Source organism: Amblyomma maculatum, chromosome 1 (genome assembly GCF_055883805.1).
Source record: "Amblyomma maculatum isolate TAMU_Amacu chromosome 1, ASM5588380v1, whole genome shotgun sequence".
NCBI lineage: Eukaryota > Metazoa > Arthropoda > Arachnida > Ixodida > Ixodidae > Amblyomma > Amblyomma maculatum.
The window spans coordinates 370,565,669-370,580,880 of record NC_139344.1 but is presented as its reverse complement, the minus strand read 5'-3'; the positions used below and the strand labels follow the sequence as shown (position 1 = coordinate 370,580,880).

General features: G+C 48.4%; 1 protein-coding gene across 1 annotated transcript in view; it reads right to left on the bottom strand.

Moving 5' to 3' along the window:
• Positions 1-9,114: 9,114 nt before the first annotated feature.
• Positions 9,115-15,212, bottom strand: part of LOC146208187 (putative chitinase 2) — a 7,255-nt gene continuing 1,157 nt past the window's right edge. The window contains exon 2 of the mRNA XM_084578157.1: positions 9,115-9,771. Coding sequence (XP_084434283.1) covers positions 9,436-9,771 — 336 coding nt within the window. The 3' untranslated portion in view covers positions 9,115-9,435. The remainder of the gene's footprint in view (positions 9,772-15,212) is intronic.

Below are 15,212 nucleotides of genomic sequence, written 5' to 3'. Positions count from 1 at the left end.
CGATATTGTAATTACTAACCCCTCGCTGTTACCATGTATTGGGGCCCGAGCGCCGTCAAGTGAATTAACGTTCACTTATTGTCGCGGGTCCCTCATTTCTTCTTGAAATGAAAATAAACTTCAAACTTCAAACCTCAAAGTGAACCTCGATAGTGATCCGCGTTCAGCCACGCAGACCTGCAGCAACTAAGCGTCGTTTTCGTTTTCAGATATGGGCAGCCGTTTCTGCCCCATTCAATGGCGAATGAAACACGGAGTTCCTGCAAAAAGAGATACCCCAATTTGAGCAGTGATACCCAAAACAACCTTGCAAATCGCCCTTATACATTTATCAAATAGTTAAAATGTATTTGACGAGACAAATGCCTCGTTCGAAGTATAAATCACTGTTATTCTAGTTCCGACACAGTAAATTGGCGCGACGTGAATCATGTCTTCCAATGGTGGGTAATTGGTTTCCGCGCTGTTGTCTTTTGCATCGGAGTAGCCTTGCGCCTATCACAGTGCGCGGTTTTCGTCGTGGTTTTTTTTTTCCTCATTGTGTCTGGAACGCGAGGATATACACACTCCGACGATATACGAACAAACTTCAGTGAAAAAAAAAAAAAAACAGGTCTTCGATCAAGAGAGCGCCTTTAGTAATAACGTTACAAACACACATACGATTTCAGGTTTTCCTTTGCAAATAAAGAATCCTTTTCGTCGCACATGATTACCTTTTTGCGCAGTCGGAATTTGACAACACGGAAGATTGGAAGGCTATCGGGGTGTGCATATTGACATTACTGACAGCTGTCGGAATGAATGACGCAATCAGATGATGGATTGTTACTGTTTTCTGCTTCATCACGAGAAATAAAATTGTTTCGCAACTAGGTCTACGAAGATTTCACCTTGTCACACGCAGTTCATTTGCCTCAACCATAGAACCAGTATACGCTAACGCAGAGACCATCCTCGCAAAGTCTGTCAATTTAAATTTTCACGTGATCTTCATGTTTCCGCCATTTGCATTGACCAGCATTGAATAGGATGAGAATACTACTGTCCCGCGTCCACACCTGCTCTCTCGTTTGCGAAAAAAAGGTATTTAAGATTCTGCATTTCTTTAGTTCTGCGAACAGGACTAACGATTTCCCCTTGCTATTCTTACATCGTATGGCGTTCACTCAGTGCGTGGCCATCATCCATCTTGTCTGGAGTGGACGAAGAAAAGCTAAATGGCTAGGCTAAAAATGCAATGGGATTCATAATTTGGATCTAACAATCATAAGATATTAAGCCTAGACTTGAATGAGGGACAAGGAGACACATCAATTATGACGAGGATAGTAATAACAGTAATCGCAGTAATAACTGCAGTGAGTTCTATGGCGCGAAGGCGCTGGTCAATGAGTGCCATAACACAGTATGTTTACCGCCTGATCGGAGTATAGTTAGAGGTGCATTTTCCAGGCATTTTACCGCAGTAAAGACGAGCACCAGGCCGGGGGAGAGCTTGTGCCCATCACCAGTGGGTACCCAGCAGCGCTGCAGGGGGTCGAACCTCCGAACCCCGCATGCAAGGCAGATGCTCAAATCAGTAGGCCGCCGCTGGGGTAGAGAGTTAGCGGTAAGAGGGAAAGAACAGGAATTAATGGTGTCTCTACATAAAAGATGTTCGGCTTTAATCACGGTTCAAGCACTGGGCGATAATCGCACAGTGGTCATTATTGAATGCGCAATAGAAGCACAAGGTATAGTTATACAAGATGCCGCAAGTTATACAAATCCTGTCTCCTCTCTGAGGAGACAGGATTTAAGAAGCGGAAAAATATAAGAGCATTTAATGCCATGAACAGAACAGAACTGGCAAAGCTGTCTAAATCCAAGCTTCCGACCCCGTTTCCTTGATCCAAACAAACTTATCGCTGATGCCAAATTTGAAGACATGGGCGAGCTTATTCGGCCATCATACATCAGCTGAGCAATTGCCTTGCTCCGAACAAGCCAAGATGTGAACACGTGCTCGAACTTGGCACTATCCGGTCATCAAACATATGTTGGGCATCTCCTCTCCACATGGTCATATCGAAAATTAGCTGCGGTTTGACTACGGTTAAGCCTAACGATGTAGCGAAAGCTACGGCCCCCATGGCTACGCTAAGGTTCAGCTTATAGTGGAGCAAACAGGTTAGGCAACGGCTTGCCTAGCGCTCGACAGCACTCGACGCTTCATCTCCTGTAAGCTAGTCGGGCCTGTCTTTCCACGTCCTGTCGTCGCTGCTTTTCCAATCGCTCGGCACGCCTTCTGTCCTAACAACTTGCTGTCGTCGTTGGCCTCTACCAAGTACCGAGTTATCTATCTTCTGTTTCTTCTTCTCCTTCTCTTACTTCTTCTTCTTCTTCTTTTTTTTACTTCTTCTTGGTGTCACGGTGCCAAGCCGACGGCTTGAAAACTTAGTGCAGTATAGCTTTAGCTACAAAAGTCCGGGAACTGACGGCCATGTGGTGACGACTGGTCTCACACCAGCATAGCGTCCCAAAGCAATATCACCACTGCCAAATGTTGGAGAATGTACTGCAGCTCTATCAGGTGCTTCAAGGAAGCCGGCCCCTAGTTTTTAACAGGGCGCGTTGTGAGATACAAAAATGGCTTCTTTGGCACATTTAAATTAGTTTTAGCGGGCATCATAAAACGAGAATAATGTTAATGAGCAAGTGGCTTAACTTATTTCGCATAATAACTCTATTTTAACAATTACAGTTCAGTATCTGTTTGGAACCAGGGATCTGTAGCCGGCCATAGTAAATGGACAAATCTGTTCTTAGAACTTCAAAGCCGCGATTGTTGTCGGTGCTTGACCCTCATCTTCTACATCTCTGGGAGGCAAGGCGAAGCCTTGTTAAGAGGTGGAAAAGACAACGACGTAACAGAAAATTCCGCCTCCGAATCGCACATATTACCACCGAGGCCATAGAGTATGCAACCAATCTGGCAAACTCCAACTGGCGAAACATCTGCAATAGACTTCAGGGTACTTTAGGCACACAAAAAAACTTGGAATATTCTCCGAACCCTGCTCGACTCCACCGCCACCAAACAGCAGACGTCAACACGCACCGCCTCATTCACACTACAGCACAAGGCACAGACGTCCTTCAATACCTCACACAGCGATACATTTCGCCCCCCTTCCCACCTTCTTCCCGCCCCCATCCCCTCCCCCACCTAACCCAAGGCTGGATGAGGACATAACCACCGCAGAGGTACGGGCCACCCTCGCCCACATCATTCGTAGCACTGCTCCCGGGCCCGACCAAGTTAGATACAAATTCCTTCGAAACCTCGATGATACATCTCCCTCTCAACTCACAGCTTACTACAACCAACACTGGAGGGAGGGCACTTTACCAGCCTCTTAGAAACACGCTGCAATCAACTTCATTCCTAAGCCCGGAAAACCCATTTCCTTAGACAACCTACGCCCCATTTCTCTCACAAGCTGTCTTGGCAAACTCTATGAACACGTAATCCTTAGGCGGCTTCAACCTGAACTCGAATCTACCGCCTTTTTTGCTCACTCTCAATTCGGCTTCCGCCCACATCTCTGCACCCAAGACATTCTATTGCACCTGAAAGAGACAGCCCTAAACAATACCCTCCATAAACATGCCACACGGGCCATACTTGTGCTTGATATACAAAAGGCATTTGGCAACGTGAGCCATGACCACATTCTGTCTACCCTTGCCACAACTAACTGCACTACGTTGAGGCATTCCTAACCAAACGCACGGCTCATATCACACTCGGGTCCTACACCTCCCCGATCATCTATTCACCCAACCGAGGCACACCGCAGGGTTCAGTCCTCTCACCCATCCTCTTTAACATCGCCCTAACTCCCTTGGCCCGGATACTCGAAACTATAACTGACCTTCAACACGCAATATACGCAGACGACATCACACCATGGACTACTAAGGGTTGCCCTGGCCAAGTTGAACATACTTTGCAACTCGCTACAGATTCCATCCACACATATACGCAGGCTATAGGCCTTGCGTGTACACAGCAGAAATCTGAGCTCCTAGTCATCAAGCATTCCCCACGTGCCCCAACCATCACCGTACTCCTTGACAACGCTCCGATTCCCAAAGTACCACGGTACGACTGTTGGGTCTCTACATTCAACAGGACATTAGAGCCACCTACACCATACACCTCCTGCAGCGCCAAATCAACCAGATCACACATCTCATTCGTCGCATTTCAAGCCGCAATCATGGCCTCAAGGAGAAAGACACTTTAAGACTCGTAGACGCCCTTATCGTTAGTCGACTAGCTTACCACCTCCCCTACCACCACATCACCAAAACCCAACTCAATAAACTTAACGTCCTAAACCGCTCAGCCGTTAAAACTGCCCTTCATTTACCTCGTCATACCAGTACGATTCGGCTCCTTCAATTAGGCATTCATAAAAATGTTGAGGAGATCATAGAGGTGCAGCTATCCAGCCAACAATGTCGACTCTGCACATTCACAGGCACTCATCTCCTGCGCTCGAATGGGCTACAATACCCCTGATCTCTCGTCTCACACTCATATAGCCATCCCTCCGCATCTGCGGAGCCTCCTCGAGCTCAAACCCTCCCACGAAATACGGATCCCGAACACTACAATGGCCGTCGCGAAGCCCGTGCCTCATATTTTTCCAAGCAGTACTCTACACGCCAGGACATCATCTACGCGGATGCTTCACATAATCCGGACATTCCTGACATCTGCCCTGCTGTGCTCACGGACATTCGCCGTTCAACTTTCAATGCCGCCTTCATCCACTGCACTAGCATCACCGAGACCGAATGCTTGGCCATTACACTCGCTATTGCACGCATTGGTCAGTTGCAGACTCAGCACACAATATGCACAGACTCCCAAACAGCATACATATATCTCCTGCGAGATGCCCTCCCACACTCATCTGCTAAAATATTATCTACTCTACCTACCCCTCCCGATCCCATCACCATCACATGGGTTCCTGGACACGAGGACATCCTCGGAAATGAGCGCGCTCACGCGTTTGCCCGAGAACTAAGCTTCCGGACGCCGGTGGATAGTCTCCCCAAACCTTCATTATACACCCCCATCGAACCTCTTGACTACACTACAATTGTCACTCACTACTATCGTCGTTGCCGTGCCACGTACCCGCCACATCACACGCTTTCTCACATTGACAGCGCATACTGGCGACAACTCCGGACACATTCTTTCCCATCTCCTCAATTTGCCCACATCTTTCACCCCACGGACTTCCCACCATACTGCACCACATGCGACGCCACCCCACCCACCCTCTACCATTACTTATGGGAATGCCCACATCCCATCCGCGTTCCTCCCGTCAAACACCCCACCTCCTCCTCCTGGGAGGCTACCCTTCTAGCCATGCAACCTGCAGATCAATCAGTTGCGGCTGGTCGAGCGGGCTAAGCTAGAAGGAACAGTCAGAGGCCTCCTGGACTAAGAGGTCCTCCCGGGAGTGTTATTTTTTTATTTAAATAAAGTTTTTCCCTCCTCCTCTTGTCGGTGATGTGGCTCGAAAAGTTTTGGCTACCTCGCGCCAAAGGACACGCGCTTTTGAAAAACCCGCGCTCTAAGGACTACCACCGCTGTCGTCAGTCTACGGCGCAACTGCCTCGTCATCTTGAAGTGTTGCAGAGCAACGGAACATGGCCCAGTCGAGAGAAGAGGACAAACACAACGCTGAACCTAGCATTTGTGATTTGCACATAGCACTGCACCACTTCAAGATGTCAGACCAACTAGCCCTCCAGATCACGTTGCCTCATCATCGACTCTGTCACGCCTGCACACGCCACTGGTTGCTACTCCTGCCCACGCGGAACAGAGGTGACTTGGCATATGTGCCATTGATTGTTGGCGCCAGCGTTGCGGGCTCTTTCGAAAGTGTGCATCTTTTGGCGTAAGTTGGCCAAACTTTTTGAGCCACAGCACCGACAGCAATCGTGTTTTCAAAGCTATGACTAAGAACTGATATGGCTATTAACAACAGCCGGCTATGGATAGCCTATTGCAACTAGATGCCGAAAGGTAACAATTAAATTTATTGGAAACTAGCTACCCATGCTTACTATACTAGGACACAGCTTAAAAAAACAAGCGTTGTTAACTATGGGCCGTTGTACGTACTCGGCGGATTACTCTGCTGAACAGTTAACACAATGTTTATTTTACAATACCAAACAAGCTATAAGCATCGATATCATTGCGCTTTTAATTCTCTCTGGCGGTTGCTCTTTATTAAAGTAACCAGAAAAGGCTTAACAATCAGACTACTTTGTGCGACGGAGGAACTGTGTGTCGATTACTAAAGGCAAGTTGTATCGAACTATCATTATGCCTATGTTCTCTAACATACGCCGACACTGGCATAACTGTGCGCCCAAACCCATCTTTATATCAACAAAAAAAAAAGATGTTTTACTGGCTCCCAATTACGGTATATAGGCATCATAGAAACGTTCGCTTTTCGCAGCTATTCTTCAACAGACTAGCCAAGTGATGCGATGTCATTAGTTCCTCGACACGAAAATTGGTGTGCTCACCGTGTGTAAGCACTAGTTGAAGGGGTGCTTCGTGGTCTAAAGCAGCGCTGAGCACGTTTCCTGAGCCTCCAGTCATCCAATGCCGTGCTCGCCTGCAGCCGTGACCTGCACAAATTCGTTAAGAGGGCTTGAAACAACAGTCTTTTGGAAGCCATAACGTCAAAGGTTCCTACGGCCCCCAATTCTGCCGGTGCCACCCACGGCGCACCTCTTCTGAAGCTGCCTCTGCGCCGGCGCAGACTTCCAGCTGAAAGTACGGATAGCACAGTCGCTTGGTACGATAGCTTGCGCTCCGAGTATGCTGCGTTCTGATCAACCGAATGTAGTTTTGAAGCGCGCGCAAGCTTCACTACATATAGGTAGTGCCGGTTTTCGCGTGGGCTTCAATTTGACCTTTATTTGACCTTCATCAAGGAGCAGCAGGACAAACTGTCGCTATGCGGTTCAGGTGTCCACAGAACAATGTGACAAATACTGTGCCTTTCCTATAAATCAGCGCACAATGTCAACGTGGGCTAGTCATTGACCTTCAAGGAGCCACAGAACAGCGTAGCTATAAATTATAGCGACCTAATTCTAGTACATCATAAATATACTGTGCCTTCCTTTATCGGAGACATCCGACCCCTTGAAGTACATAGAACCTTTTGGTACATCTTGATGTCGCGCCGCTAAGTCGTGACCTTGACCTTTTGTGACCTTTGTCAACCTTTGATCTTTCAAATTTGGAGATGGCAAGAGAGTGTAGGAGATGGAGCACAGTAGCTTCACGGCGCACCCTCGGCCGACGGAAACAGTCATGACGTCAATCGATGAGCATAGGAACGAGGAGCAACCGCGCCTCGAATCGGTGCCTATTGTCTTTCATCCATGTATCAGGCATACACCACACTGCTCTGGACGTGTAACTTTCTTTACATGCCCTCTGGCAGAAACACCTGCTCCAATGCAGGCAGCCCCCAAGTGAAACGCCGTATTAGGTCCCCATCATCGGCACTTAGGTTTCCTTCGGGAGTCAGTCTTGTACTTTTATTTGTAAATTACCATCTTGTGCTGCAAGGCACGATATCGCAAGAACAGAAAAAAAAAACTTCTTTGAAAACTGAATCGGCAGTGAGTATAATACACTGTACTCATGTGCACAGTACGATAGAATTTACGGATCATGAATTCCTTCTTCAGCAGAGGGGGGACCATAAGCGGGCGTGGAAAAGCTCTAATGGCGAGGCTTAAAAGGAAATAGACATCACTTCGTGCGCTCGTCCTGGCATTGTAGATGTGGAGATGCTCGGAAGGAGAGATGTGGTGGTGGTGGTGAACTCTTTTATTGCGCCCAAAAACAGGGGGCTAGTCAAAGGACCGGCAGCGCTGGCTTAGAGGAGGTCGGCGGGGATCCCTTGGGATGTCGCGGCCTCCACCGCGCGCTGGATAAGCCAGCGTTGGTCTGCTAGCTCGGAAGCACGCAGGAGAGACTCCCACGTCCCTGGGGTGTTTGAGTTGTCTGTGTTGAAGAGGAGCGATGTGGCTTGTATTGCCGCTTGATTTCCTGAGACTTCGCATCTACATAGCATCTTCGCATCAAATGCACCGGATGTGTTACACTTTAGCGTAATTTCCTGGCTTTTAAAAGCTTTGTTGTCGCTAAACATGGCACGTCTAACGAGCGACGCTAACCCATCAGTATACATCTGTTAGTATTCCCCTTTAGCATGTAAAAGAAAAACACCAGACGCAAGTAACTACAAGATCTTACATAGACCAGCTTGTATGGAGAACCAAAAACAAACATGTTGCCGTTCCAAGAAGAGTTAAATGCTATCCTGAACCCTTAGAGCGAGACACTCTTGTTAACCAAGAAACAATAGAACAGTAGCTTAAAGTCCCTTTAGACCGTACAAAATAAACTGCGAGAAGCATTACGTTCAAGGCATTTCCATCCGGTACTATGGCTTTTTTTTTTTTCTTCAATGTGTAATGCTTTCCACAGATTCGGTGTTCAGCATCCTTAGGGTGATACTGGGGTGCTAACCTAAACTTGTGAAGACCAAACTCATTAGTCATGCAACTTTTTAGTCGAAGTTTCTTTTATGTAATAAAAAAAAACAAATCGTAGCCGTCATCAGTCGATCAGTTATGAGGATACGACAGGACTTTCATCAGCACGCAGAACCTATCAATGGTACCTAATTCGTGCTGCTGAGCAGGCATATATTTATTCCTTCGAGATTAACTTCCCAGAACCCAAATTAAGATTTTCAGTTCACAGTTCACGAAGCCTTTGTGCCAGAAAAGACGTTCAAAAAAAAAAAAAAAAGATATCTGGTCTTTTAGATGTCTCTTAAGAGGAAAAAGACGAAAGTACCCTTCATCTCCTATCATTTGCCTCTCATCGTTTGCCTCTTATCAACGTTCGTTGCAGCTTGTTGCACCAGCTCATTTGTTTTTTTTAATTGGCTTTAGCAAACCATACAACCTACAAGAGATTCAGTATCAATCTAGAATATCTGTTGAATGAAAAACACGGTAATTTTTGCGTGCTTTATTATGGGCACACTTCCTGATAAGCCGAACCTTTAACACCACGGTTACCGAGGCTTGCGGTCCAGCAGATGGCAGACACATCATTCGCAGCTGTGTTTCAGAGCAGACTGCGCACTTCTGCAATCCTCAGAACATGCATGCTCCACATGCATACTACGCGTTATCACATATCGTGTGTCTGAGAGCCTTAAAGTGCCTTAAATGCACGGTGTTAACCTATATGAACGATCTATACAAAGAGCCTCCGATTTAGCGTTTTCTCGAAGACAACTTTCAGTTGAGGGCGTTGTACACCGCGGCGGTCAACGGCCAAGGGTCGCGGGCCCCCGGCGAACAGTAACCGTCGAAGTCGTCGAACTCCATGCCCCAGAGCACGACGCACGGTTTGGACAGCACCCGGAGTTTCTGGTGGATTGAGCGAGGAGTCTCCAGCGCCAGTTTCACCCTCCGGGACGCTGATGCGAGCGTGCAGTACTTGACCGGGTCCACCGTCACGTCGTACGCTTCGCAGACCTCCGAGAACGCGCGCAGCCCCACGGTGCCAGTGTACGGTGTTGGGTCTGCAGGCATCACCACGGAGCCGTTCCAGGAGGTCTTGAAAGCGTGAACCTGTTTCACAAAAATGGAAGTAGCAACGAGTAAACGAAAAAAAAAAATAGGAGGACGCCTAAGCTTCACCTTTGAGAGCTGAAAGCAATAGCAGTATAAGGCCTTGTTTGCATCATCTTTTCATTCGTTTCTCGTGCTCTTGAGCCTCACAACGACATAGTTCTCACGAAGTAGTTCTCACCTGCTTCGCTCAGTACTCAGCTTCTCAAGCCCGCTTATGCCACATTGCCTCCACATCCCTGTTGTTATTGTTGTTGTTGTTGTGACTGTAGGAAGAAGGAAAAGAAAATGCACGGGCCTGCTACTGACTCTGTTGCTGAGCCACCTCTACTGCCTCGTGCGGAGAGATGAGATAATAGAGAAGAAAAAAATTACCGACGATTACGTTACTTCCTAATGCGAAATTTGAGCGCAGCAAATAAGCTGTTTCACCTTTTCGATAGATTGAGGCAAAGAAATCGAGCAACACATGTATGCGCTATCACAGAATTTTTTTTTTTATTTTTCACACGTATTCCTTTAACAAAGACTCCCTTCTCGGCGGCGGCGATGAGCTTCTGCTTCAGCCTCGCTTACACCTGGTTGCTCTCGACGGTGGCGATGAGCCTCCGCTTCGGCGGTGCGAACGGCAGGGTCTTCTCGACGGCGGCGATGAGCTTCTGCTTCAGCCTCGCTTACTGCTCTGGATTCTGGCGGCGACGGCGCTGGGCCTCTGCTCTGGCAGCTCGTTTAGCAGCAGCAGCAGCAGCAGCAGCAGACGGAGGACTTCCACCGGTCGTCTCGCTCATGGCTCAGAAAGAACTGGCAGATAATTTCGCTGTGGCGAATGGCAGCGGCAATTTCGGCTCGGGCGGTGCACATATACAGATCCGCCGCCACCGATTGGAGGAGCGAAGAAAGGAATTAAGTTCGAGCCGGCGCTTTGACAACCGGAGACTCGAAGGAAGAGGGGGGAGGGGGGCGGCGTGTACACCCAGCGGCAAACGATGGGGGCAGAAGCGCGCGCAGCAAGCGGACAACGCGATAAAGGGAGGAGGGAAGAGATAGCAGCGACTGACTGATGCTGCTGACGCCGATAGTGAGTCAACCCCAGCTGCGGAGTTGGTTTCAGGGACAACGCCGCCGATGCCGACGCAAACAATATGATACCCTCGCTTCCGCAGCGCCAAGAACCAGGTGTAGCCGTGGAAAGGTGGTCACGTATTCGTCGACGTGCCGGGGCCTACGTGAAATAACCGGCGCGTCGGCAACTGAAGAGCACCCTATCCGCCACACAGGAACAGGGGGGGGGGGGGGGGGGGGGGGGGACCCTCCCCTCCTCTTTCTGCATGGCGGCGACGGTGTTCTATGCAGTCACGTTATCTTGACTCTCTAGCGGCGTCAGCGGCATCCAGCGGTATCAGTCGGTCGCTGCTAGCGCTGGGGGGATGAAAGAAGGGCGGAGCTGGTGACGAGGCCGACGCCGACGCGAAACCCAGGAACGGTCGCCAAAGAGCTGCGCTCTAAAATAGGGAGAGTGAAAGATACGTGTCGCAACAGCCATCGTCCACCACTGAAGCGGTGGCGTGTACAAACGGCCTACTACAGGTACAACCGCCGGTGGCAGGCGAGCCCACGCCGCAAACGGCGGAGAGCGTATACCATTCCCAGCCCCATAGGGCCAAGAGCAGCCACCCTCGTCCTCTTTCCACCTGTCTCGGAAAATGCCCCGGGTCATCGAGACGATTCTGGAACATTGCGTCAGCCTCTATTGCTCCTATCTCGATGATTTCGCGCCACTTAATCCTCATTGCCTCCTCACATCTAACATTCATCTATACCTCTCAACTTCTCGGCTTCAGCCTAACGTAGGCGACCTCGTCGAGTAGGATCAGAGGTATATGCAGATGCACCATGCGCAGTCACAGAAGACGACGACTCAGACCAGCGCCCCGCACTGGCGGACGGCGCAACATCTAAAGCACGCGCGTTCCAAAAGCACGTCTACTTCCGCAATATTGTTCCGTACTACTGGGACAAACGAAGGGAATACATACCTTCATCCCCATCCCTCACCATAACGCAGGGCGCACAGCGACAGCTACAGCTACAAGCTCAGACTGCTCCATACACACTACTACACGCCCGATATCAAGACCGAATCTACTCAGCATGCAGACTTGCCCCATCTTCCCTCATCCCCTAACACCGAACGTGGCAGTCTTGCGGGGAGAACCTTATCCCCAGCACTTCCACTCAAGACCAGCGCCGGATCGCTCCAGGGAATTTATTTTGCGTTGTAAGGGTGTCTCCTCACACTGAGCGAGCACCCAAGTGTCATATGGAGGGGGCGTAACCCCCCCCCCCTATCTATTTCACTTCTTTACATACGATGATAATTTTTCTTTCTGTATTCAATACTGCAAACCTTGTACAGGTCCAATCAGGTTGAGTTACATGGCAACAAAAAAATAATAACAAAGTTAATAAACATCAAAGTGTGGCGAAAGGCAATAATGAATCATTCCAATCGCTTACAGGGCGAGGAAAAAATGAAAACGAATAAATCTGTTCGTACAAAATACGGCATCAGCGAGTTGGGATGATGGTGACGCGTATGCCTCGATGTTAAAAGCGACAGATATGGTGAAGGGTTAATAGCTAGATCTCGATTTCAAAGCAAGAAAATAAATTGCAACTGTAAATTTTTTCTCATTATTCAAGGCATTGAAATTAGCCCCCATTATTTCAGAGAGTGAGTCATACGGAGAAAATTTAGAATAAATAAATCTAAATAATGTGTGTTGCACCGCCTCTTTGCAGTGGGTTACACACAAAATACCCTGGCATGGTGACAGAGATACATATTTTATACTGCTCGCGCGCCGCATGCCGTCGTTAACATCGCTGGTAAGCAAAGTGGGAGATGAATGGGACTGTAATTTGCTATTTGCTAAACTATTACTTTCGTAATTAGGCTCTCATCACACATCTGCTTACTGGCTTACAGGCGCAAGGCAACGCATACACTAGGCCCACCTCTATTCGTAAACAAGCAATGCAGTTCTTTGGCTCAGTGGCTTCGAGCTCACCTCGAAAACTGAAGGAGCTGAGTTCGATTCTGTGGATGGGCCATACTGTTATATTTCTTTGCTTCCTACTGATTTTCACATTGAAACTTCGACAAAGCTTACGCCGACTATTTCGCGACACTGGATCTTTGTTAATTAGATTTTTTTATAAAGCGGAAGACATGTCACTTTCGGTGGACATCTTAACCATAGAAAGAATGTGTCGCTATATCCGTAAAGCGATGGAAGGAAGGATCGACGGAATACAAGAGAAAAAAATGCCACAGTGCTCCGATGAACTTCGACCACCGGAAAATATTTAACGCACACTGACATCGCACAGCACACGAGTGTCTTGCGTTCCGTAGCCATCGAAACACGGCAGCCGCAACGAGGAAGCAGCTATGACAAGAAACCATCACTACGTTTTGTTGAACAACTCGCCCGCCAAGCCCCGCAGAGCCAACAACCACGAGCCACTACGTAGTAGATTATTCACCTGCCAGTTCACAGGTGAGCGGCGCCACAGAGCTTGCCAGTGCCCACTGACTCCTGGCCACGTAGAGCTACCGCGAGGGCCTACTTATATCAGGAAAGCCACTTATCCATATCCCCGCCCTAACACCCTCTTACGGGTTTCTGAACAAAGTATTTCCATCACAATCCCCTGAGGCGCCCACACAACCGACACCTCCCCACCCCAGGAATACGATAGTGGCACGCAGCACCTAGCCTTGAACCCATCGATTATAACCACAGAAGAAAGAATGATCGACGCTATACTGTCATGTGTCAGCGATGTATGGTGCAGCGAGTGCCGCCGCCAATAGCAAAACGAAACCAGACGAATGAAGAAAGAAAGAAAGAAAGAAAGAAAGAAAGAAAGAAAGAAAGAAAGAAAGAAAGAAAGAAAGAAAGAAAGAAAGAAAGAAAGAAAGAAAGAAAGAAAGAAAGAAAGAAAGAAAGAAAGAAAGAAAGAAAGAAAGAAAGAAAGGAAGAAAGAGTTTTTCGTTCTTAGGTGTACCGTCTGAGGCCATGACGACCGTGAAGCTTTCGCGCCTCTCTACACCACCTAAACCGTACTGCTCCTCCTCCTCCTTTTCGTCAAACTACATAATTAGTCGGATAAGCAGCATCTTTACTTCTCTGGGTGTTTAGTTTCGTCAGTGCGTGCACGGGCTGCGGGCACGTCCACCTGGATGTGAAAAAAAAAAGCAATTTGGAAAAATTGCTTCTTTTTTGCGCCTGCATTCCCAAACAGTGATAAAGATGCTGAACTGTTTGTCTTCATTCAGTGGACCAAACGGTGTCGTATCCGGTCGCTCGGGAGTATTCAGCACTTTCTACGCCCAAGGGCACCGATGGCCGCGGACGATCGACTTTCCTCACGCTCCTGTCCACGAACAGGCGAGTAAGAAAAATCTCTGTGCGTGCATCGTCCTTACGATAGCCCCTACGTGACCTGCGTGCCCTACCTCTGCTCTTCTGATCAACCACTCCGCGGTCATTTAAATAGAGGAAGGCGAACCCGCCGTAGCGGCATTAAATCTACAAAGACATGCAGTTACTTTAATGCGCCTAAGGGGGCTTCACCCGAACTGCACGGCATTGTTTCACGCTAGCCTAAAGTCCGTTAGTGGCACGATTCTGAAACTGTCCTGGAAATTACTCCGTAGCCCTCCACTACGGCTCCCCTTTCTCTCTTTGTACTTTCACTCCAGCCTTCCTTCCTTTCCTTACGGCGCGGTCAGGTGTTCACAGAAACAAGTGTGACAGATAATGCGCATTTTGCTTCCTGTGAACCAATTATTATTATTGTTTCGCGGCACAATTGTCGGCACATAAACTCCAAAAGCTCGGCCCCTAGCTCTCCCCCAAGCTGATCACCCTGCGCATACCACTGTGAAGGACTACTACGTACGCAATATGCGTAGTTTGTAATCAGGCATGTGCGAAGCTGGCGTCAGCACCAAGCGTTTTTAATAACAGCAGCCACGAACGATATGGTTTCATGAAGGAAATCTAGAAGGGCGGACTCGGAGTTTGGGTGTGAACTATGAGACCGGATGCCAGAGTGAGTCTATATGGTATATGCTTACTAAACACTAGAACACAGCGAAGCCTCTATTCGACTTATTCCTCTTGCATTTCGCCTTTTCGTGTGCCGTTTAATATCTTAAGCTTCGTACGGATTCTCAGGGAAGCCAAAACGTAAATTCCATTGCATGGTGTTGTCTAAGGACGCTGGCATCGGACAGCACACAGGTTTAGTATTTGTGGCCGACATAGACGCAGCAGCAAGATTCAATATCGCGACCTCAGACTCGATCATCGCACTCAAAACGCCACAGCCATGAACACAGTGGTTGCTGGTTTTTGCATTTTAACGAG